Raw genomic sequence first — 26,902 nt, 5'->3', positions numbered from 1 at the left:
GTTGGATAAGTGTGATTTTATTGCTGTTGTAAAGCTGTATCAACCGAAAGGCATTACAAACTAACAAAAATATTACATTGTATTTTATAATCATTTTTATTTTATTATCATGAGTAAATTCTACTCCAACCTTTTGAAGAATTTCAGTAATGTACTTTTAAAATGTCTATTCATCAAAATATCCTGGGAAAAAAGTATACTGGTTTCAAAAAATTGCAGACCAGCTGTTTTTGAAATTGAAATCAGCATTTTAGAATGATTTCTGAAGAATCAGGTGACTGAAGACTGGAGAGAGAAAAAAAGTATTTCACAAAATTACTGTTTTTACTGTATTTTTAATTAAATAAAGACTTTTTTTATTATTATTTGTAAACATCCCTTTGATTTCCTAACAAAATTTGCCTAAACATGATAGGATCCTCAGTTGAAATTTGGAAACACTATGTAGTTTGCACAAGGTTCTTGGCTTCATTCTCATCAAGTAGAAAAGGGGACTTCAAGTTCTTCCGTTCAAGGAAACGTTCCAGACCCTGTAAAACACAGCAGTTAAAATGTATCCATCCTATATTGAGATATACTGAGGGTAAGAAATTAATGAATAAAGGAGAGAAAGTGATGGAGTGCTACAGCTGTCTCTTTTGCTCTCCTGAGAACAGGAACACTACTCTGACATCATTCGCTCTGTTTCACATCATGCTCCATATGTTCACACTGGCTTGTTATCCTTTTTTTCACTCTGTGCCTCAGGGCCAATCTTGCTTCTTTTTGTACTAACTCTAACATTTTGTAATTGAATGACTTTTGAGCTAAATATGTTAACCTGAGATCCAATAACTGGACTGTTTTATCAGTATTAGCAACTCCAGTTTAAAGCAAAAGCTCCGTATTGTCATAAAAGTAGTAAGTCCATTTTTACCTCGCCAAAGTATGATACAAGTGGAGAGATTTCGCAAATTGCTGGGAGGTCTTCATTCTGTGCCATACTGCAAAAGAAAGAGTAGACCAAGTCAGCCACTGTAAACCACATGCCCTGCAGTCCATTTTAGGAACTGCCTCAAAATAGTTCATTTTCCGCATGAACAGGCATATTCCTTTCAGGTTAAACCATTTGGAAGGTATTGGATTCATAACGAGAATGGTGTTGATTTTTAGAAATTTCTAGAATTATAATACTTCAGGAAATTTACATTAAAAAGGATGGTTCACCCCAAAATTTTTATTCTGTCATCATTTACTCACACTCAAGTTCCAAACTTGCTGAACACAAAATAAGATAATATTGAAGACTGTCTGTAACCAAACAACTGATGGGCCCGTAGGGAAAAAATACTATGGAAGTCAATTAACTGTTTGGTTAACCATATTCTTCAAAATATATTTTGTGTCCAGAAACTTGAGGGTGAGTAAAGGATCACAGAATTGTCAAAGTAAAAAGTAATTTTGAGGACGCCATCCAAAACAATCTTTGGTAAAAAAGTAAATGACTTAATATTTTCTTATTTTATGAAGGGAGTTTGTGTTATCACCTGTGTTTTGAGGGGATGGGTTTATCTTGTTCATCCAGGAAGCTTGCACCAGCTGCCAGAGCCCAGCGGTAATGTTGCGCTAACAAGGATCGGCGTGCTGTAGTTGGTGTATCCAGAGGAGCCCCATCAGCATTTTTCAGGGGTGAGAATTCCTCTTCTCTCAACACCTCAAAAGCGACAAATTTCCTGCAAGAAGAGACTATGATAAGGAAGATGGCAATTTCCGAACTTGCCAAAATTAACACTAGCAGTAAACACACTTTGAGAACTGAAAGACGTCAAAGACAAATTTCTCCATTTTGATGCCATTGGGTTTGGTTGGTTTCACCAGGTTTCCCTCTCCATCCACAAATGCCACTTTTTTGATTGCCACATGCTGCTTCAGCTGACACTCAAACTTTCTGCAAGGAAAAAGCATTGAAATAGGAAATATTTTGTACAAAGGGCTTTGTTTGCAGATTAATCCGAGATAATACGTTGCTAATTCTTTAATAAAATGCTTGTATTCTGAGAGCATGTGCTTTTTGGGATTAACCTCAAAATTGACTTGCAAACAGTTACATCTGGGATGTATTAGGATATATTAGGTGTCCCTTTACAGGTATAACTAATCTTGTACCTGTACATTGACAAAAGTCGATAAAAGTTCTAGTCTTCTAGATATTGTGCATCCTACTTCTTGTTATTATAATACAGTATAACAAAACATTATAATTTATTATATTATAGCAAAAAAAGCCATTTATGGACAATAGTTGACTTTACACATAAGAAACACTTTACACATATTGTCGATGACATACTCAGCCACTTCCTTTAAGAAACCTCGTGTAAAAAAGTGGTTGCAGATGTTCCCAGCACTGAACAGAAGCTCTCCTCCTGGGCCTCGCAGCTCTGAGGTCTCTGGTTGGATCTCACTGTACTCAATCACCTGATACAGACCGTCCACACGGCATACCACGCCAACAGGCTCTGCAGGATAGGCCTTATCCACCACCTGACCAGAAAAAAAAGGTAAACATAGCTAACTGGATGCAAAAACAATAAATAAAAAGAAACTAATAATGGTAAAAAGAAAAGAAAGAAAAAAAAATGGTATCTAATTCAGTCCTACAAGCAGTATATTTTTACCTTGGCACCACAGTCTGCTCCTTTGTTTACACAAAAGCCAATAAAGACTGGGTCTGCCAGCTTCACCAAGATGTTGTCTACACAGTACACATGAAGATACTCCACACCCCTTCTTTCCATGTCCTCTAAAATCTTGTTGTCCGCTAGGGCACGATAGAGGCCGCCGTTTCCATCTGAAGTGGACAAGAAAAATATAATTTTATTTAAATGTATTTTTATTTTATTCATTTATGAACTACCTATTACTAATTTTAAAAAACGAATAAATAACATACAAAATTAGTATTCCTTCTGAAGCCAAAAATGTTTTCTCTGACCTGGTGCCATGGCTAGTTTGCTTTTCTTCTCCAGGATGATCTTTCCATCAAAGCCAACTGCTGGTATCATCCTTTGCTCAAACATGACCACATTGGATGGACATAGACCGAAATATTCATTGTCTTTGAAGAAGTTTTCTGTGGGTCCCAGGGTGAATTCACTGGTCATTATGTACCTAAACACACATCATTTAAAAACAATTCAATACATGTTCTTCTGTTATTTGGATTCTGTTTATGGATAAATGCATTAAGGTTTCTTCAACTACAAGCACTGTCCCAGGGGTAACAGATGTTTCTTTTTATAAAATAGTTTTTTTTTTTTTTTTTTTTACCATGTCAACATTATTTTACCCATTTCCCAGACCCAGACTTTCAAATATCAAAACCCAACATATAAATATTATTATTTATTAATAATTTCCACCATAAAATTATGTTAAACACTATACATAATTTGCACAATGTGGTGGAAATGACATTTGCTGGTCCGGAAAAATGACCAAAATTACATCCACGGGGGCCAAAAGTGAAAAATGAAAATGAAAAACACCCACATGTGAACTGCAACTAAAAGAACCATACCATGGTACTGTGCATTTACAACCATGCTTCGCTTTGGCCAGCTCTTGCACCTTCTGGATACGCTCAGCCTGGAGCTGGTACAGGGTTTTCCCACTTGGAAGTCCAACATTGTACATGCCCTTGGGATATGACACTCCAAGTCGAGTCCCCTGACCACCAGCTAACAGCAAAACAGCCACTCTGCCCCGTGAAATCTGCAATAACCCTGAAGAAAGAAGTATTTTTCATAGTGTGCATTAAATGCCTTGCTACTTTTGAACACAGTGCAACAGTAGGCTATTGTAGAGTCCAAACGAGCTCTTGTACCTTTATCACCCCACATCTGAAGTGTTTCTTTGTCACTTTTACGCACACTTCCAATGAACTCTGGAGGAACGGGCTCCATCCGCTCGTCTAGCCGACCATCAGCACTCGAGTGTCGGCTTGCAGCCGCTGCAGCCGCTGCAGCCGCTCGGCAATGCTCGAGTAACTCTTCGGGCTGAAGCTGAGATATCTCCTCCAGAATTGTATCCCTTTCTTCCGCACAAAGTTCAGCCCAAAACTGTAAAACATGACTCTGCCCTGCAGTTTCTAACCTCGCTTTAGCTTCCTCGAATGACAACATTTCTCTACAAGAAGACTAACACATTAATGATATGACAACAATCGCCCAGTCGAGTCTCGTATGAGTCCGGAATCGGATCCTGTTTTCACTGCCTGCAACTCGTGACCAGTGGACATTATTGCTGGAGTGGCATATACTAGTTGCAATAACAGAAAACCAGTCAAGGAATATGTTTGGGAACTCCCTTTAGGCACAAAGTGGCTGACTGTGTCTTAAAACCTAGTAGGCTGCCTAGCTCTTTACTCGCAGCTCGAATCAGTTCAGATATCAAAGTGAATCAGAGCTGCGTTGACTCGGAACGTCCCAAATGCTGTCTAGGTAGGCAGCTCAGCAGGTTTCGAAACACATCCAGTATTTACTCTAGAACTGGATGAATGACTTCCTGAGAGAGCAAACCGCTGTCATGTGATTAGTCCTGCGCTAGTCTGCTGAGTCGCTCTTCCTCTTTTTTTTAGCATTCAAATATTACCACATTTACCCTGTAGAAAACAAAATGAGCTAAAATTGACTAGAATAAACAATAAAGTCTCATTTGGAAGAGCAAAGTAACCAATATGGTGGAATGCCACCCTCCATAAACAGAATCAAGAATAACTTTATTTAACCCTTATTGTACAAACATAAATATTTCCGCTCTACATTCAGTTTATGCATTTTACAGAGGACAGTTTATTTTCCTTTATTGTCCAGTAAACATTCTTGCATTGATTTGCACATCTCAGCATCAACTAAAACTTCACAGATGTGTCATCACATCTAGAAATGTTTAGATATGTTTTGCAGAACAGATATTTGGATATTTCATTAGCATGTATGTTTATGATATTCAGGGGACCCCAGCAACAGAACATTTTGATATACACGGCAAACACTGTGCATTCACACTCACAGAAGCCGTAACACGGCTACCAAAACAGCCGAACAGTAAGGCAATAGATTACAGGCAGTCTCAGAGCGGCATTCCTTGATTGTGTTGAACACCACAAACAAACATAAATCTAAAGCCTTTAGTCTCAGGATTACTACACAAATGGGTCTAGCCCACAAGTTCAGAGCAGTCCAAAGATTTCTCCTGTGAAAGGTGCAAAATGCAAAACAAACAAAAAATAGAAAGCTGCATTCATTATGAGGCAGGCTCAAATACAGCTTTTAAAGCCCTGTAAAGACTCCACAGTGCAATTTGTGCATATTCAGACAAGACACACACATACATGCGTTACAAAGAATGAATTGATTCAAAGGGAATTGGGCCACAGCTGAGTTCAGTTCAACTACCATCGGGACACAGAAGGGTATTTGCTATTTTTTCAGTCATGTATTGAAACTTGGAAAAGGCAAACTGTTAGGCCTGCACAAAGTCATTTATACAAGTTATATATATTTACATGTATGCAGATATCAGTTCAAGAGCTCAATGGAGACGAGACTCAGGAGGCACATCTGCACAGGAGTATTGGAGACCATTAAATTCTCCCTGAGAATCAAATCATTAGAAAAATATTTCAGTCATTAACACCATCTCCCTACGTTTCCCCCAGAGTCTAAAAGCAGCTTTATTTTATGTATAATTAAGGCAACTATATTAATACTAAAGTTTTGTAGAACAACAAAGGGCAAAAACCCATTGAACTGGAGGGATTTTTGGGCTTCACATGCAATAGCTTTAAGTGCAACTTATTTTTTCCTTGTCAATAAAAAAAATGCAAGTTTGAAACATTGGGGTGCCTATCCTGACAAATGTCATATCCAAATATACAAGATATTTGCTGACTGCTGCAGAGTAGATACATTAGCAACTACATTTTTCAAAAGAAATCCTAACTTAAACCTCTTTAGTGTTTTCTTTACAAAAACTTAAACTTTTCCCCCCAACCTGATACAAACATTAAACATAAATGCTGAAAAATGATATATTTACTTAAATCACAACCACTACAACTACTGAATATCATTCCATTATAAATCCTCCTAAAAATTCAAGTCTGGTTTATTTTTTATTAAAATAAAGTGCTTAAATATGTTCCTTGACTAGAGTGTTATAGTCCTGTTTGAAATGTTTGCAAACTAATACTGGTGAAAAGTTATATTTACATTGCAGTTGAGCAGATAATTTATCAGTTAATTATCCAGGATTGTTTTAATGTGAAAACAAAAATAAAATAGTAGCATTGCTTTCTTAAGACCGTACAGTGTCTACCTGGACATGGATCTCAACCCACCACATTTAAACTGGTGCTGAATTCTCAAACCCAGGTCATTTTATTCTCAAACTGACCCAGTGTTGAAACTTTTTTCTTAACGCTTGATTAGCTGCCAATCACCATTAGGAGTGTGTGCACATGTCTAGTATTCTTAATTTCAAGGACTCTTTTTTTTTTTTTTTATAGTAACTTTCAATGAATGCCGTAAACAACATTTAAAAAACAACAACAATGAAAAGCCCTCAACAATATTATTTGGACCATTTGATGAATAAGACATATGTTTCAAATATTTCCCTTGTTACACTTGTAACTTTTAAGATGTCAAAACTGGCAAATTATGTGAGCGAAATGCAAGCATATGAAAGTGTGATGGAAAATGGGAGCCTTGCCCTGCCAGCCCTTTATTAAAGAACACTGCCATCCAGTGGAAGGATGAGTCAGTGATCTGAAAGGGCTGCATCAGGATTACTAGCATCATATCTGCCAAAGCTTTTAGCACATTCAATTCCAGTTGTGCAGTTTAAATGAATAAGTTAATGGATGAAATATTATTTTCTTAGAGAAAAGTTGCATATACTAAATGCTTTAGTAAATCTGGCTCTTTGAATCCATCAGGTGTCTGGCCCTTCCTTTCCAAAAAGCATATCTTGCATATTATTGGTCCCAACTAAAATATAACTACCACAACCTGGTGACCTCACATGACGTCAGGATTGGAATAAGGGAGTGTTGGGATCCAATACAGATGCCATTTTGAGGTGCTCACATTTTACTTGCAGCTAGGATTGTTTTTTTTGCCCTGTTCTAATATATTCCAGTTACTCTTACATTCGCAGATCAAACGTCAGGTCTTTGACGCAAAGGTTTCTTCTTCCGATCGTGCAAGCTCTTTCTTGGCCAAGTGTTGCTACACTTCCCCTTGAGTGCAAACTGGCCCTCTAGGACGATCTCTTTCACTGGTCCAAAAGAAAAGTTGAGAGGAAAAACAAAAGCCATTAAGGATTTAACAGTCTTTGGCTTCCCCTCACCGGGATTGGACGCCAAGGGTGATCTTTAGGTTCTCATAAACCACGTAGCTGATGCTAACAGCAGGGATGACCTTCATAAAGTTGGGTGCCAAGCCTCTATAGAGTCCAATTGCACCCTCTGTCCGTACAATGTGTCTGAAGAGACCAGTCATGGTCATCTGAGGGCTGCCTTCCTGAGAAGCCGCTAATAGATGGAGAACGAGAACAAAACGCAAGTGAAAATAAATTCAATTCTAGTTTACTTAGTGAATGATAATAGTAGTAAAGAATCAAGCCTTGTAATGATGTATTTGAGAGGTAAAAGGCTTACCTTGACCCTGCATACGTGTCCTCACTAAGGCTAATGGGTAGCTCGCTAACTGTCCACAAGTACTAGACATTGTACCACAGGCTAGCAGCACAAACACACCCGGGTTGACACTGTCCGTAGCAAACCTCTGCAGCCACGAGTTCTTTAGTGTCTACAGATAAAAAATAGAATAATATTTACAATATAAATTAATCATAAAATAATTATTATATGACATCCATTTTAATAAATAAAATATAAAACATTAAATATAAAATATATATAAAAATAAATAAACGCATGCCGCCCGGAGTTGTTTTAGCATTATTTATTGCAACCACTCTAATAGTCCTTTAGAGTCTACAGATAAAAATAAATAAATAATAATATTTACAATATAAATGAATAATAAAATAATTATAATTACATAACACATACTTTTTATTAAATAAAACATAAAATATATGAAACATTTAGAAGGTAAAAAACTATAAAAAAAAACTAAAATAAACAAATGTAGCCCAGTGTTATTTTAATATTATTTATTTATATGCCATTATAGTATTTGTTCATATTTTGAATAAGCTTTTATTTTTATATTTTCAGATTTAATTTTACTACTTTTTTGTGCTTTTTAAATTTTATTAGTCATATAAATATAAGCCATACATTGTTTCGTCTAAACATTTTATTTCTATGCTTTAATTAAAACAATTCAGATTTATTTAAATTAATGGAACCTTTTTAATAGTTTTAGTTAACAACAACAACACTGATAAAAAAAAAATATAGTCCTTTTTTTTTACTGTGTAAAAACCTACCTCATAAACAGCCAGGTCTATTCCAGCATAAGGGATGATACCCAGCATATTGGGAACATAGCCCTTGTAGAAGGCTGTGAGACCCTCCTTCCTAAATATATATTTAGCACAGTCCGCGATACCAGCGTACTGACCCGTCCTTCCCAGGGCGAGACGAGTCTTTAAAACCTTTAAAAACACACAAAAGTGTTTTTGTTAAAACTCCAAGAGATCTGAAAAAGCAATACTTTGTTTGGTGTAGAAAGACATCACCAAAACTTGATTTAGTTTCAGATTCTGAGATGGCAGTTATTTCTTAAAAACTGGAATTTTTAAGATGATACATTACAGACACATGATACAAAGAATGCACGGGAGGTCTAGCGAAAGCTTATGATTAATACTTATTATCTAAATGACAGAACAAAAAGCTTATTTTTCTTTCTCAAAGCAGTGCTTACATTTTTTTCTTAAATGATTGTTTATGGTCTTACCTCCATGGGGTAGATGCTGCTCTGGGCAATTGCTCCTGCTAGAGACCCAGCAACCAGCCTCTCCAGGATCCCCAACGTCTCCTGATTACTGCCAATCAGCCGCTTAATCTGAAGAATGGGGCAAAAGAGCTTTAGAAATCACAGATATAATAGCTGGGAGCAGCATACAAAGTTTTATTCCGTTTTTTTTCTGGCTAAAGACACCAAGAATGATAACTATAAAGATAACTATTACTATATTAACGTCCACACCAGCGAACAATATCGTTCTTTTTATTCGAAGCGTGCAACGCACTTTTGTCGTCTGTTGCTTTAAATGCTCGAGGTCTTTAAAGCAGGATGGATTCTGATTGGCTGTCAATGTTTTTATCGTTCATCAGCTGGAAAAAATCATTCCAACAATATTTTTTCTCTGTGCCGTTATAAATATAGTTATTTATATATTTTTACTTACAGTTATCATCCTTGGTGTGAACAGAGTTGTCAATGTAAACAAATCAACAAAAGAGATAACAACATTAATGTTCTTTAAATATCAAATAGCTATGCTAAAACATGTTCATTGTTTAAACATATATTACATGTTTGAACAACAAGCTACCTGCTCATATGCCATGAATTTGATAGCAGACTCAGGTGCAATCTTCAAAACGTTGATACCGTTCCCTCGCCACAGTGACCGGACTCCACCCTCACGTATCATTTGGGCGAATCCTCCGGCGATACCCATGGAGTTGCTGCGGGTCGCGTGAACCTGCCAACATCGTTCCAGTGGTGAAACATCTCAATTTGCTGATAAATTGTTTCATTCAAGCATTTTAAGGTAAATTTACACCGGACAAGAGGTTCAATGTTCCATGAGTCTTATAAATTCAACATACTAAAGAATTTAAAGAAGAACTTTAAAATCCAACAAACCAAGCTGAAACAAGGCAATTTCTAATGTGCATGGTCATCCACCGAGGCACTCATCCAAAGAAGAGAACATCATGTACTTTAGTGACTTTACAGTACACTCAGTAGCAGTGTCCCTACAATGAAGTCCCTTCATAAAGAGGACACTGGTGACAGGGGATCTCACTAACACTTCAGTTCATGTACCACCCTAACTGGGGCTTGAAGAAAGCCTAGTATTTCAGCTCATAAGCCAAGATTAATTCATGGGTCATTTATTATCCATTTCCAATAATGCTTTCTATTTATCAGAAACCTGAAAATGTATGTCTCCACAAAAATTAAGCAGCACTACAGCTCAGCATTTATAATAATGAGAAATGTTTCTTGAGCAGAGAAAGGCTCATGTGACACTGAGGACTGGAGTAATGATGCTGAAAATTCAGCTTTGACATTACAGGAATAAATGACAGTATTCAAAAAAGAAAACAGTTATCTTACATTGTAATAATATTTCACAATAGTAATGTTTTCACTATATTTTTGATCAAATAAATAGATTTATTTTTAAATATAAAAATAACCATATGAACAAAAGACCTTGGTGACCATAAGAGACTATATAATGAATGTACATGAGAGGTGACCATAAGAGATAATATCACATAGGCCTATACATTTTCCAAACTTAAATGTGTATTATTCAGTAATCATATGATGTGTGCTATGTTCTATCCAGGTCTCATACCTGCATGAGAACTTTTAGGCGGTCCAGAGGTGCGGTACAGGTACGGGACACAGCACCTGCTCCACCTCCTGCTACCAAGTGTCGCCACAGCATGCCCGTTTTCTTCTCCTCTGCTGTAAACTCATCAGGGACAATCATACTTTCCCCTACATCAAATATCTGTAGAGAGGAAATGACATCACGTACAGTGAGAACATAATGAATGGACAATCAACCGGTTAGGTGATTTATCATTAATACTAGAAAAATTTGAATGTATACGAAAAGATGAGAGATATCTGTCTTAAGCCGGGTTCACACTGAACGATTTTGGACATGATTTGGCCGTCTGAGCCAAATTTTGCAAATCCTAAAAGATTCCTCTGATCCTAGGCTAAAATATGAAGTCTTTGACAGTTAGTTTGACATGTTCACTGACAGCCGCTTAATGACCGTTGCGACATCCAACGAAATTCTGGCAAAGTCAGAAGAGTTGAGTCACAGTCCTGCAGTGTGACTTCTACGACAACCATCAAATTGTCTTTGTTTTTCAAGACAAGCCATGACAAAAATGTATGATTTAAACACATCTTGACTGTTGTTCAGCCTGACATTAATGACAACTGAGATCTTACAGTGTGACATGGCTTACAGTGAGGATCATGATCGTACAGTCTGACATGCAACAATCGTAAAGAACCATTATAAATCGCACAGTGTGCACCTGGCTTTACTCTATTTTATTTATTTTTTTATTTCGTTTTGTCTTTTTTGTAATATCCATTTATCCATTTTTATTTTCATTAGTTTTAGGGGGCTATATTTTATTAATTTTATTTATCAAATAACATACTGAATTTGTAATAACATAATAAAAGAAATCCATAAATAATTGGCTTTTAATTTTCAAATCAAACTGACATTACTCTTTTGTAACACAAGTGACTTATCTGTTCACCTGGGTATAGGTGCTAGAATAATCCATGAGGCGGAATACATCTACCTCTCCTGTGTAAAAAAGGTCTTGTCAGTGACGTCAAAACACTATTGATCTGTTTAACAGGATCAGACTGGATCACCGTGACGTCCTTTTGTCCCATTCATGGAGTATTTCAGGTGCAAGGAAACAAATTCAACTAAGCAGGCTTAGTAGGAATGAATGACTAAGGTGGAAGAGCATCTCCAGTTTTAATGAGATCTCTGGTGTACAGTATGTCAGTGATGCAAGTAAAGGCAATTTACATAACAAAGAGACTATAAAATGTACCAAAACCTCCTAAAAGGAGCAATGAGAGACAGTTGGTGCTGAAAGCAAAGCTGGGAACTTTTACCGTGGAGTGTTTCCAGTAGAGGATGATTTCAGGAATGTTCTCAGCAGGGTGAAGCAGGTGGTAATCTCTCCACTCATTCCAGTCAATCGTCATCGTACCGTTTTTATCCATACTATTCAAATAAAAAGACAAAAAGAGACCAAAACTAAATAATATGTCCATTTCTTGTAAGCACTTTTTTGGCTCTTGTTAGCAGCTGTTGATTTTTTAAATAAGACCAGCTTGCACTTAGATAAGAAACTGCTTAGACCTGCATTACTTCTAACAAAATTAATCATATACAGTCAAGCGACTAGAAAATAAAATTATTCACATGCACAAACATCCCAGCCTTTTTATTTTGAATTCCTTCTTTAATAATTTTAAGAACATTTTCTTCTGCTAAAAGTTCTATTATTGACTTTCCCTTAAAAAGTAATAATATTATTGAAAACCCTTAAATATATAAATCATTGGCTTATTAAATATTTCAAAAGCATCACCCATATGGGACAAAACAGCTTCTGATAGAAAGAGAGAGAGAGAGAGAGAGAGTATCAAATATGCAAAATGAAATCGCAGAGATGAAAGTAGATGAAATGCAAATGCAGAGCAAGGCAAACATGCAGGGAAAAGACAGCTACTTACTACATTATAGGGGCACATATATTACCCCTCCTTATTCTGATAAGATGAGCAGCGAGACAGTGGGTGTGGGATCACAAGAAGGAGAGAGTGATAAAGAAACAGCATACGACCAAAGACACGTACACAGTCACACAGACAGAAAATAAAAAAATAACTTTTATTATAGTAAGTGCTTCGTTTAATTTAAAACACCTGTTGCTGTTTTTTTTGTTTTTTTTGGGAGGGTTTTTAAATAAGCGTTAAAAACTCTTTGGAATTGACTGGTCAAAAAATGTTAAAGAAACATGCTGAAAAATGAGAACCAGGAGATGTGTTGTATAATCTGTGCTGGTTGAGGTTTCTCAGTCACCTCAACACTATACAGATCAGTTAGGCCTGAATCATTAGCTAGGTATAAAAGACTTAAGAGAAAAAGGGAGATTGGCAGGTAAAAACCAGTTAAACAACTTACCTCTTGAGGATCTTTTCAGCCTGTTCCTCAGATATATGAACCCCAAGGTCTCTTAGTGACTGCATGATCTCCTGTGAGTCTATGCGACCTGCAGATTTAAAAGAAAATGTGGTGAAACTGAAACAATTGTCCATTTTCATGAATTGAGAATTCAAATTTTCCTTGATCTTTTGAGGTCATTGTACTATAAAAAAATATCCTTTAAGTTTTAAAACTCAAAACAGTTTTTATAAAAACCAAGCTCCCAAAAATGTTTCCACGCCTTAAAATAGCTTGAAAGTAACACCCTTGCATCATTTAGTATACTAGGATCCATAAAAATGCAAATTATCCCCGCCTTCACTCACTCACACTAGCACAGAGATTCACTCGGTCAACTCACTGAGGTAAACGCTCCACAATGGTATCATTCTTTACAACATCGAACGCATAAAGGTAATTAATATGATTAGCTTTTTGACCAAGCTGTTACGCAAGCTGCCTTCTAAAAAAAATCAGTATCCTTAGAAATGCTTTGAACATCATAGAACGTCAGTGAAAAACTTACCATCGTTCTTTCGGTCAAGACTCTTGAAGACCAGCCTCAGTTTCTTCTCATGGTCCCTCAGGTAGTGCACAAACTCCTCAAAGTCCAACTGGCCATCCAAGTCTTTGTCTCCGGCCTTTACGATTTTCTGAAACACATATGCAGAAATCAACATCAAAACCTCAAGATAGAACAACATTTTTTGAGGACAGTGAGCTGGTGTTGTTCGGGGTGTTGAGCTAATGGAGCACTAGGGACAGACATATGGCCTTTGTTTGTTGAAGATAGCATTGAACGGACCATGTTTAACATTCTCATGAGCATCAGCTTTATGAGGCCCATCTTGACAAAGTTTGACCTTTAGGGCACAAGCTGTCTGAACCATTGAGCAGCATATAATTGGAGGTAATGGAAGGAGATGGAAAAGAAGAATTAATCATTGACCTGAAGTGTTCTGGAAGGACAGAAACAAAAGAGAGTGTGTTTCCAGTTTTAATGGCTGATGTTGCTCAGACAGTGCGTGTACCTTATGGGGTGACAAAATCATTGGTCTGTCCACTACTTAACTTTTTCAACCACAAGCAGACAAATGAACACCCCACCCAGTGACATCAGCACTTCAGAACGAGCCACTGAAAACTAGAAGTCAGAGTCAGATCATTTATGTTACTTTCTATTATGAGATTAGAGGCTAGTGCATAATGATATCTTAGCTAAAAAATTTTTTTTTTAAAGTGTAGAAGTGTCTGAATAAAAATTCCCCTCTACTGTACATAGACTGCAAGAACTCATAGCTATACAAGCACATACAGCCCATAAATGGAGTACTTTTTTCATGAATGAACTGTGCTCATTAAATCTATACCACAGGAGGCCATACTGTTAACTATATATAAGCAAATATGATAACAACAATTATAATAATCCATTAATTAATCATCATTCAAGAGAAATTTCTGATTAAACTGGCCATGACAGACAGGTACATGTAATCAGAAGCCATTCAGAATCTGTCATGTCTGACAGTCTAATGAGCATCATTTCAGACCGTCAAGATCACAGGCCTCCAGCCAAGTCTCAAATAGCCCTGTCAGTGTAAAGTAGCTTAAAGATAGCCATCGTCTTCACACACTCAATCCAGACGCTGCAATGACTCAACTGCAGACAAGTGGGTCATGAGAATGGAAACGAGATTTGGGGGTTATTAGCCTTCTGAAGTTCAAATTTCAGAATTCTCTAACAGAATGAATCCGAAGAACCAGAAGGGAAACAGAAAGAAATGCTTGCAATCTGACTATTAAATTCTATAATATAAATATTAAAGTTCCTTTAAGTTTACAATATCGATTATTGACATTTTGTGCAAATAAAAGGACATTTAATGTCCAAGCCATTTAGGCATAAACATAAAAGTGAGCTTGAACTCTGTAAAGGACACAGGAAGGGATTCTAAAAGTAGTTCAAACACGGAAGTCAAATAATCTGGATTAAACTGATTCATCCCATTACAAACCAAGTCTTTAGATGAATGGACACACACACAGGTCTTGGGCTCATAAGGACTTTTTTTTGACACTGAAACTAATTTTCCTCAATTTCTATAAAACACCAAACCCATAGGTTACATTTTGGTAACTAAAACGAAAAACCATTAAAACTCATTTTTTGTAATTTAAAAGTAACTTATTTTTTATTTTATTTTTTTGAAATGTTACCTTGGCAAGTAACTGAAATAAATGAGTTTACAGTATGTCAAATTTACTGAAATAACAGTTATAAAACTGAAATAACAATAATTAAAACCTAAATAGAAAAATTATAAATGTAAATGTAAAAATGAAAAACTAATTCAAAATATGAATAAATATTATAATAGTATATAAATAATACTAAAATAAAACTGTTTGAGGCTAGGCAAAACAAAATGTTATTACATCGAGAAACACACTACACAATCTTTTTTTTTTAACATAATACAGATAACATACCTTTCGCCATTTCCTGTAAGAATCGAACTCTTGTGATGGAAGAAATAAACTCAATTTAAAAAGGGACTTCAGCTGTGCCGGTAAACTATCAGACTCAAAATACTCAAATTCTATCCGCTCTGAGATATGGGCAGGCACGTAAAGGCACAAACACAACATGTTCACCTTAAGAAAAAAACATGAAAACTAAAAACTTAAAGGCAAGGTAAGAAAGATACATATGTACACAGCTCTTGACTGTTCTTGAAGTAACCAGGACTATGATGCAGGAATTTCTTGGGATTAAGAAAACACATGGGATTAGGGGACGACTAAAACCCGCCCATTTTAAGGCTTGAACTGCAACCTGCAATGTAATTGGCTCAAGTCATTTACAGCATCACCTTCTCGCACGGCTTATCAGTGTATCGGTCTTAAAGGTTGACAGTCATGTAACAGCACAATTCTGGAAAATTCACATACTTAAAATAAGGAAAACAGACAGAATTTTATTTGATTAATCATCTAATTCAACAATTACTTTATAGGAAAAAACACTAATATATACATCACACTTAATTTCAGATCCCATAAATTACCCATTTCAAAATACATTTTAACAAAACTCTCCATATGTGACCCTGGATCACAAAACCAGTCACAAGTATCACGGGTATATTTGTGGCAATAGCCAACAATACATTGTATGGGTCAAAATGATCGAGTAAAGATCATGTTCCATGAAGATATTTTGTAAATTTCCTACCATAAATATATATTTTTTTAAAAATTGTGAGTGAATGCAGCACAATCGTGAACATAAATTGACAACTTTAAAGGCGATTTTCTCAATGTTTAGATTTTTTTGCAACTTCAGATTCCAGATTTTCAGTTGTATCTCAGCCCAATACTGTCCTATCCTAACAAACAATACATCAATGGAAAGCTTATTTATTCAGCTTTCAGGTGATGTATACATCTCAATTTCAAAAAATTGACCCATGTGACTGGTTTTGTGGTCCAGGGTCACATATACGTCCTAAGAGACACTATCTGTTCTGCAACAACTAATTAGTGAAATTGGTGGTCAGAAAACATGAAACTGAGCACTTTACTGAGCGGTTTGTGATTAATCTCGTTGGTCCCTAGAGATAACAGAAAATCCATCTGATAACACACATTGTAATGGGGTTTAATCATGTCACTAGCACATGATCTTTCACTAATTAATCTGACTCTGACCAGGTGAAATATTTCTGACAATTTTTAAAGTCAGTTTGTAATGTTGTTTATATGTCTATGTGTTGTTTTATTATGCTTTAAGACAAAACGTGCAAATTCATAAGTCAACACCATTACTGAGTATTTTCTTCTTTAAACTGCAGTGAAAAAAAAGACGTGGTTTGAAATCGCAGTTTTTCGCTACGTCACAAGCATGTTGTAACCAATCACGTCATCGTGTGGGCGGGCTTTAGCATATCATTAACTGCTCTGAAGCAGGGGAGTCTCAAGAGAAACCAGGTTATCCCAGTATATTTTTCTGTTGATATAAAAAAAATATAGCTGGTGAATTATGTATATGATGTATATTATGAACTACTGTATATGCCTTTCTCCACTGATGTTTTAAGTTGTTCAAATCATATCAATTACCGTTATGTGTCCGACATTGCAAAGAGCGATACATTAAATGCATTACCATTCTGATACATCTCACCACTCATCCACTTCTTCTGACTCAGTTTCTGTTTCATACATGTTAAACATGAATTAGGCAATACCAGTATTTCCACTTGCCATTGTGCAGCGTTTACTACAGTAAAGTTAACCGAGTGGATCAGGTATTCTGAACTGGTGTGATTGAGTAGAGGCTGCGATAGATCCTACTAAATGAACTAAATGATCCCAACTAAATGAAGCAAGGGTGTAATATGTCATTTTGGTGTTCAAAGATGAGTTTTAAGGGATAGAATTATGTACTACAGGGGGACTTTTAAAAGCAACAGAGGCTGTAACCCACTATATATGTAGCAATAATTAGGGGGAGGACCAAGCTAATTTTACATGCATAGTAGGACTTTGCTTAAGTCTAGTGATAAATAAATAAATAAATAAATAAATCACACAATTAAATGCGGACTATAAGCTGTTTGACTGTTCCTTTAATATAATTACAATAAAAACACAAACAAGTGTTATTTCAGAACTTTTCCTGATACTATAACAGGCATAACCTCTTATTGATTAAATTATTTTTCAGAGTTTCAGAGTAAATTATATTAGAGTTCAGACCATGTGCAAATGTCTGTTGGACTATCTATGAAATTATTTCATTACAATGCTCCTGTTTTCTGAATATGACATGAAGATAATTTGATTAAAATAATAGCTTTTTACTATTTTTCCATATGCAAATGAGGAGATGTGAAATATCATCCATAGTTAGGTTTTTGATCGGGTCTGAGTAGAAAAGACTTAGATCAAGAATCATAATGTGAAATAAATTGCAATAATCTTATCTCACTGATCATATAGCAGTTGAATTGTTATCACATTTTCCCTCTGGTCTCTGGAATATAGGCTAATGCATGCGCATTATAAAGACTTGATGTGGTAATTCTCTTTGTAATACCTGCTGGAGATCCTTAGGAGGCGCCACCATAATCAGCACTGTAGTTTTCCTTGTGGATGTGCTCTTTACTTGATCGACTGAATCTGCCTGTGTACCTGGTTTCTTCTGGCCTTCTTTTATTGCAGCATCTTCTACGTTTCGTTCCTTAAGTCCATCATGTGGCCCTGTGGCACCATGCTCGCATGCGGTTACTCCCAGAAACCACTGGGAAAGGGACGACCACAGTTCCTTAAGCATCTTCGTGAAGATGCTCCAAGTCTGTTTACTCTTGAGAACTTATGAGTTTGTGTATTTGATCAATCACAACATCCAGCAGTGGTGTGAGTTTTTGTTGTACCTTGGTATTTGTAAGAACTATTGATTTAAGTCTACAGATGTTTTATGTGAGTGTATAGAGAGAAACTGCTTAGGCAGTCATATGTGAGGCCAGGAGGAAGAGGGCAGATGAGGACACTGCCACACAATTTCCAAAACTCACTGGCATATCCGACAGAATTTCCACAGTAACCCAGTGACCAAGTCAAAACTTTGAAATGCAGTATATGACCAGTTCCAATAACTGCTCCGAAATCATCTCAAACCTAGAGCATCTTTCCACAACAAACTGTCCAGAAAACTTTCCAAAAAAATTGCTCTTCGCAGAGTGCAAAAACATGCAGGTAAAAAAAAGAAACCATTCACTCTTCAAGTGACTTCACTCCACAACCTTGGCACACCACTGCACAGTAGCCAAAAACATGAAAAAAAGACAACTTAACTAAAAGAATCTGAAATCCTCACAATCAATTTAACTATAAAAGCGATTCCATGTTTCAAGTGCGTGTATTCCTTGGTGTCTACAAGCTTCTGCAGGTTGGCTGCATCTATAGCCGGCAAAAAGTGATGCAGTGAAAAAAGCTGCAACCTCACTGCAGCTGTGCCTCAGCCAATCAGAGCGCTCCACACTGGCTGCCCCTGGCTGACAATTCACAGGCAGCCAATCAGAGGATGAAATACAGCCATTTGATGGAGTGATCTCTCACACACCCAGCAATGAGGAAATTCTGCTGACTCTTTTTTCTATCATCATCAGGATCTCCCCTGTATCGCCTCCATAGTGATTCCAAGCACTTCTAACACTTTAATACTCACCTATACAAATCTACCTCATTCATTCATTAATCAGCATGTTGAAACCAAATCTTTTTTTTTAAATGTATCTGGGCATGCACAGCAGGACATTTTAATTTTAACAAATACATCTCCCCTCCTTCATTTTACTTGTAAATGTCAGGATTTCGATACAGCTCATTTGAGCACAATCTCTTTCTATTGATCAGACTAAAACTGCAGCTGCACCACAATTTATTTCACAGGGAGGTCTAAGATCAATATTCAGATCTCAGGAACCTACCTTTTAAAAGCCTAAAAATAAAAGCCTATAAAACAAATTTATATGGATTAGTTTTATGATCTCTTTATGAACTTTTTGAAGCATCAAAGTGGTCAGAAAGCTCTCAGATTTAGCCTAATTAACAATAGCTTTATTTGTGTTCCGAAGATGAACGAAAGTCTTACAGGTTTGGAACGACATGAGGGTTTGTAATTAATGACAGAATTTTTAAATCCAATAAAATGAGCAAGTGAGACAAAGCCTGTCCTCAATAGGCCATTAGAGGAAATGCACAAAAAAACTGACTTCATATGAGGTTCAGGTGCACGTCAGTAATGTTAAATAAATAATTTTCCCAGTCACTGTAGTGGTTCCCCCTTTCCTCCAGGGGGCCCTTGCACTCGTAAACTATTAATATGTGACGACAGAGAGATCCTAAATTATTCACTCAGACCTTTGAATGTGATGAGAGGTCTGGCTGCCAGCTTTTACTGCACTTAATTAAAATTATAAAACAAAAAAATACATTGAAAATAAAGATAAAAAGCATGAGAAGGCACAAGTATCTAAACAGAACATAAAAGGCATAATTATTTTAATTGAATGGAGAGGATTAGCTACTGAAGATCGATATTAGCAGGTTTCTAGCAGACTCTATGTAATGATCCACTGAGGAAATGATTTTCTGATGCGGGTGGAACTGGATAGCTCTATATGTGGCAGGTTTGACATCGTTCTGTTTGATTTTTAAGCAGTTAATGTGCGATAAAAGTGAAAAAAGTGTCTACATATACTGCGCCACAACAAAGCTGTTAACCTATTTAAGATTCATTTAAAAACTCTTATAATTAAAGACCTATAGCTTCTTATGTTTCTTTAACCTCTATCTTTGAATGTCTTTGAATAGAAAACCTATGAGCCAGGTCCTGTACTTACATATGGCTAGTGCTGTATTATTTGCATTTATTTTCTCACTGCATCTGCAAATCCAGCAAGCAAATTAAGTCAAAAATCCACAAGTGCAATCCACCCATGATCATTTAAGTGCTAGGAAATTATTCTTGCCCTCCATAATTGAAGCAGCAGATTTCATTAATCTGTGGGAGAGGTTATGAATTATGCAGTAAACTCTCTTGACCTTCATAATAAAACATGTAATAACACAGTTACTGGTCTATTTGAGCAGTGCCAACAAATCTAAGCTGGTCCACTATAGAGGAACTTTCGGTTTTGTTCAAAGTGCTTTTGTTAGTTGTCAAACAAAAGAATTCTTGATGTGCAAAAAACTGCAGCCAGGCTTTTGTCCAAGACTGCCGCCATCCCAAAAAAAAAAAGCCTGACCTTAAGGAAACCAAGTCTCACTCAAACCATCAAGCTTTATAAAACACCCATAGATCTGCATCAGTAATGTGGAATGCAGAACATGCTTGTCTTCATTATAAGCCAATGAGTAAACCACCTCTGAAACTTCCCCTCAATTCATATTCTGAAAGCCTTAATATTATGCTCTATGTAAATTATAAATTTAGTCACTTAATCAACCTCCAACCCTCCCCCACCACAGAGGGAGAGACGGGGGAGGAAGAGGGAGAGCTGCCGGGTGGTTCCGTCCCGTGACTCGGCTAAACAGGCCACATTCCAGGTGATCAGTAAGATCTGAATCCCTGATGTTCAGGATGCTCCTTTTCCAACATGCTGCTCTGGCTAATTGATATGACGTAGTTGTATAGCTTATTGTATTTCCTGAAGGACTAAATCTGAAAGTGAAATATTTTCTGCCTTCTCTCACGCCACATTCCACAAATTTATGTTGCGTTTTAAATATTACAATCACCCAAAGCAGGTTCTGTGTATTCTTCTTACCACTCTGTGAAACTTCATCGCTCTTGTTTATCCTTCAGTTATGTTGCTCTGTATGTTCTCAAGAGACTCTTTTCAATTATGCATTTCCTTCTCCTTTGCACAATTGCACTGGAGATTCATATCTAATAAACATGATAGTGAAAATTACACTGAACTCTGAATAGAAAACAAGATGTCAGTATATGGGCATCCTCAATAATGCTTATATATATATATATATATATATATATATATATATATATACATATAAAATCTAAAAAACATAATATTTAAACAATATAAATTAATAAATATACATATATCTTTTTATTAGAAAAAATATTTCACAGTGTCTGACAGCTGTTGTTCCAGCTAAATAAGGATAAAGACATCTTTTATTGACTAAAATTAAACTAAATATGGCTCCTTAAATGTATATTTTGAGTGGACAGAAACCCAGCCCACACGACTGCCCCAAAACAGAAACTATGCTACAAAAACTGCAATTAAAATCATGATGTGTAAGCATTGCTAGTGTTCAACTAACAATAAAGGTCTTTTTGCCATATGTCCACATCAAACACACTGAAAACAAAAAATAGCAATCCTCTTCACACAGTGGAGAGAAATGGGCACAGCTGTCTTTTGTGGCACTGTATTAAGAAAATGTCACTCAAATCTGCTGGTTTAGTGAGCAGCCTCACACGAGAGCTGTGAAAGTAAGGATCTAATGGTCTGGAAGTACAAAACTTCTGTTCTGGGGTTCAATAAATAATAATTTATAAACAAAATGTGTTATATTAAAGGGTTAGTTTCCCCTTAAAGGGATACTCCACTTTAAAATGAAAATTCTGTCATCATATACTCACCCTCATGTTGTTTCAAACCTGTATGAATTTCTTTCTTCTGCTGAACAGAAAGGAAGATATTTAGAAGAATGTCAGTAACCAGACAGTTTTTGGTACCATTGACTTCCATAGTATATTTTTTTCCTACTATGGAAGTCAATGAGACCAGAAACTGTCTGGTTACTGACATTCTTCTAAATATCTTCCTTTCTGTTCAGCAGAAGAAAGAAATTCATACAGGTTTGAAACAACATGAGGGTGAGTATATGATGACAGAATTTTCATTTTAAAGTGGAGTATCCCTTTAAGCCATCCTAGGTGTATATGACTTTCTTCTTTCAGCCATATCCTAGCTCTTCCAAGCTTTTTATTGGGAGTGAATGGAGCTAGTTTTTTTATAATGACTGGCTTCCAGTAACGGCCGTATGCAAGTCGAGTTCTGGCAGAAGAGTGACCTCTGACCCGACATATGACAAAAGATGTAGGAGTTAGCGTAAGCTTAGGTGAGAGTAGACAACTCTCGCGGTTCAAACAAATAGGGCTGGGTAACAGACTCAAGCTTCTCTTATAGCGAAATCCTTAAACATTTCTCTTTAAAAATTCTCATTTTAGACTTCTAATTCATGACCCGTGTTTTAATTTGCTCTGTCCTCTGCGCTTCCGTGTTCATCAATACATCATGCGTCATTACTGGAAGCCAGTGATTATAGTTTATAAAGTTGTAAACAAAAATACATCACTTCGCTTCAGAAGGTCTTTATTAACCCCCTGGAGCCGTATGGATTACTTTTATGATGGATGGATGCGCTTTTTTGGGTTTCAAAATCTATGGTAGGCTACCATTCACTCCCATTATAAAGCTTGGAAGAGCCAGGATATGTTTTAATATAACTCTGATTGTGTTTGGCTGAAAGAAGAAAGTCATATAGCCTACACCTATTAAATTATGGGATCATTTTCATTTTTGGATGAAGTAACCTCTTCAAAAATGAAAACCCATCATAAAATTCCATCATTTAATTCAATAATTCAATCGTGCCGGATATAAAGGAGATTAAATCACTCACCATGAGTTCATGTTCAGTGCGATGGACGCCCAGCTTTTTCAGTCCGATGGTCAGGTCGTTGACACAGATTCCTCCGTCTCTGTTGACATCCAGGATCTGGAAGAGCACCTTGAGTCGGTGCTCCTGCTCGGGTCCCCCGCACACCGGGCACGGGCAATGATGCGGGGAGTCGCAGGACTCATCATATCCGTGGTCTGAGAGTGATGTTGCGGCTAGTGTGGAGCCCACAGTCCGGCCACCACCTCCGGGATCCTGATACCCCTCCGAGCGGCACTGGCAGAAAACTCCGCTGAGCAACGGAGAGACGAAAGAGCCACGCTGATGCATTTCACCCGGGCTGAACTCCAGACAGTGTCACGTAGAGTCTCTGTGTGAGCGTAGGGCGAGCGTGAGCCTGTGGCTGGTTACCCGATCGTTTTCAGTCAAGATGCGTGACAGATGTGCACTGAGATAAGCTTCCAAATACGTCTAAAGAGTTTTCTATTCCACAAGAGCCTCTTTACTTCAGCTATTGGTTTGATATGTTTTGGAATAAGTTTCAAAATTGATCGCTCATTCACTCGCTATAGCGGCGGCATTCAGGGCTCCGGGTCATAGTGATGAGCTGGAAGAATGTCCCAACGATACTCCGGGTTTTAGAATGTCAAAAAGCGCAGACAAATCAGCTTACTCCGGCATTTACATCGTTCTGAATCTCTTTCCGGATACAAATCCCTTAGTTTGTGAATTTCTAAAGGTAATCCGGTTTGAATTGGCGGTCTGGATGACAGCTGATGCAACGAGAAAGCCGGTAAGGCGGGCGGAGTCTCGTGTTCGACCGGAAATGAGTTACGGAATGAAAGGGGAGGGGCCTTTGAAGCGGGTGGGGAGGGGCCAATGATGTGAGTGATGGACACATGCAGTTACCAATCACTTTTGTATACTTGTCACGCCCCAATATTTCTGTTTTTCCTGCTGTAATTAGATAATAATAATAATAATAATAATAATAATAATAATAATAATAATAATAACAATAATAACAATAATAACAATAGAAATATTATTATTATTATTATTATAATTACTTGTAATTATTGTGAATTATGATATTATAGATATTATTTATCTAGCAAATGCAGATTTGTAATTTTATGCTTTGTGTGTGTAATATGCTGTTAAATTTGACCCTGGAACCCTACTTTTAAATATTCCAGTGGGCAAATACCTAAACTCATTTACCCGTCATCACAGGCTGGTGATCAAATTCCAAAAAAATATTTAAGAGAGACGCCTGCTGGGCAAATCATAGAATGCAGTTTTCACAATTTCCTAAAGTGCAATTAGTTTTTTATACTGGGGAAACACACCAATAAGTTAATAACAACAGCTTTGTGTCTGAGGATTATTAATACTGCACTGTAAAAAAAAAGTTTCTGCCTTAATTTTTTAAGTACAATCAACTTGGATGTTTAAGTCATTTCAACTTAAATTGCATTAACTTGACTTTAAAAAATGCAGAATATTGTCTAACTTATGAAAACATATAAAACATTTTTTACAGTGTGTCTTTTAAATAATGAAGGCCGGTTCAGCCACAAGAGTTGAAGGATTGTATCAAATCTGGCAGACTTTACCAAAAGCAAATTGTGAAAAGCATCTTGAAAGCCATGGGTTTGATAAACTTCAGAAGAACCTGATGCATACAATATTGCATTTGCATTAAATATCTATGGCAATGATGTAACTGTGAAGAAGTAAACTGACCACAAGTTTCATTCATGACCGATTCTGTGTATTTGAACAATTTGAACAAATCAGGAATAAAATCACTCCATTCAGCCATGTTTGCACATTTGTTGCCTTCCAGCAGACCTATATATATAGACAGGGAAATAATTTAGCGTGCGACTGAGTGAGGTACACAGAGCTTGGCTGTTCCTGTCTCCACCAAACTCCTGGCTCTCCTGTTTGTGCACAGTCAGAACTGCTAGGGTGTCTCCCCTTCTGAAACCTCTGTACTAACCACATACTTTTCTATTTTTGCCATGCATGCTGCTATGTCTCAGTAAACAATACCTGTAAGAGAGCTATAGAAACAACAACAACAAAAAGGTTGTTTACTTGTTTATAGGGACAATTGTGGAGATGAGAGTGGATTTCAGGAGAAACACCACAGCACTCCCCCCACTCACCATCATGAGCAGCGCTGTGGCAGCAGTGGAGTCATTCAGGTTCCTGGAAGGTCCACCATCTCTCAGGGCCTAAAGTGGGACAATCACATTGACACATTGTGAAAAAGACCCAGCAGAGGTTGTACTTGCTTGGCCAGCTGAGGAAGTTCAACCTACCACAGGAGCTTCTGATGCAGCTCTGCTCTGCAGTCATTGAGTCTGTCTTGTGTTCATCTAACTGTCTGGTTTGGTTAAGTCACCAAATCAGTCATCAGGAGACTACAATGGACAGTCCGGACTGCTGAGAGGATTATTGGTGTTCCCCTGCCCACCCATAGGATCTGTACCGGACGAGGGCAGTTAAAATCATCACATCTCAGCCTGCTACAACCTTTGAACTGTTGCTGTTTAGACGGCGCATCAGCACTAGAACACAGGCGAAGGAATGGTTTCTTCACACATGCGACAGTTATGTGTGAAGACTGTTGAACAGTTAAATGTCTTCCAAGTGCAAAACCCCACTTTTTTTGTGCAATATCCTTGTAAATTAATTTAGCCCTATTCATATTTGTATTCATTTTATTATTTTAATATTATTATTTTTATTATAAGTTCATTATCTGTAAAAGTTTATTCTGACTAAACCTATCTGTGTCTTTATTCTTATATATTTATATATATATATTCTTAAATGTTATTATGTGTCTTGTTATAGCCTACTTATAAGCTTCAACAGCAAGGCAAATTCCTTGTGCAAGCACACTTCGATCTTTCTGATGCATAGTAAGGCAATATTAAACCAATTTGTGTTAGTAGTGTTAATAATGAGTTCACCACTGCTAGAACAGCCGAGTGTGTCGTAATAAATTTTTTTAAATAAATATTTTTTTTTTTTTTAAAAAGTTTGAAATACAAAGGCTAGAAAGGCAAACAAAGGCTAGAAAAAACTGTTTGTAAATTAGCTAACAGCTAAATAATTAATGTAGCCTATAAATTAATTGTCTTTCACATTGACTACCATCTAATGATTTACATTGTATTATCCCTGTATGCCACTGTCTTTTATGTATATTTGATAGAGAGGCTACGAGCAATACGTCAAAATGACAATACGGCCACGAGATGCCGCTACAGTCATTTTAGAACAAAACCTGAGCAAATCACACAAGCGCGCGAAATCCTCATCATTATTCACTAGGATAGTGATTCTCCTTGACAACACGAACGTTTGTTTTCGTCCTCCCAAGAAACCGCTGAGGGTTTTAGGGGTGAATTATTGTATAATTGATGCATCTACAAAGCTAGCATCATAACCTACATTATGGCAAAGCTAAACAACGCGCCTGAACTCAACATAACGTGCTTTTGTTGGCTTTACATTGAGTCGAAGCACTGTTGCGCTCTTGTGGATGTAACGGGAGTTTCAAACGCTCTCTGTGACCTGAACTGCTGGCTGTATTTAGGGAAATCCACGCGTCCATGGAGGC

The 26,902-nt window shown here is 36.8% G+C and overlaps 2 protein-coding genes across 3 annotated transcripts; both read right to left on the bottom strand.

Moving 5' to 3' along the window:
- Nucleotide 1: 1 nt before the first annotated feature.
- uap1l1 (UDP-N-acetylglucosamine pyrophosphorylase 1 like 1) lies at nt 2-4,477 on the bottom strand. The gene is made up of 9 exons (XM_084115173.1): nt 3,866-4,477; nt 3,560-3,764; nt 2,975-3,150; nt 2,658-2,830; nt 2,330-2,523; nt 1,787-1,927; nt 1,527-1,712; nt 917-983; nt 2-530 (listed from the first exon to the last, which is right to left on the bottom strand). The coding sequence occupies exons 1-9, from the start codon at nt 4,161-4,163 to the stop codon at nt 441-443; spliced, it is 1,530 nt and encodes a 509-aa protein (XP_083971299.1). The 5' UTR covers nt 4,164-4,477; the 3' UTR covers nt 2-440.
- A 263-nt stretch (nt 4,478-4,740) lies between these two features.
- On the bottom strand, nt 4,741-24,081 carry slc25a25b (solute carrier family 25 member 25b). Of its 2 annotated transcripts, none has more exons than XM_084113357.1 (10): nt 23,263-24,081; nt 13,556-13,682; nt 13,009-13,096; nt 11,931-12,042; nt 10,621-10,779; nt 9,580-9,732; nt 8,979-9,086; nt 8,506-8,673; nt 7,706-7,856; nt 4,741-7,579 (listed from the first exon to the last, which is right to left on the bottom strand). In XM_084113357.1, exons 1-10 carry the CDS (start codon nt 23,587-23,589, stop codon nt 7,392-7,394), a joined length of 1,581 nt encoding a protein of 526 aa, XP_083969483.1. In that variant the 5' UTR covers nt 23,590-24,081; the 3' UTR covers nt 4,741-7,391. The 2 variants fall into 2 exon arrangements, with proteins under 2 accessions (XP_083969483.1, XP_083969484.1); XM_084113358.1 differs by lacking the exon at nt 23,263-24,081 and adding an exon at nt 15,523-15,799.
- Nucleotides 24,082-26,902: the final 2,821 nt, after the last annotated feature.

This window comes from Abramis brama (assembly GCF_963993115.1).
Source record: "Abramis brama genome assembly, chromosome: 5".
In the NCBI taxonomy this organism is placed as follows: Eukaryota; Metazoa; Chordata; class Actinopteri; order Cypriniformes; family Leuciscidae; genus Abramis; species Abramis brama.
Note: the sequence above shows the minus strand (reverse complement) of the source record. Positions and strands in the feature narration are given on the sequence as shown.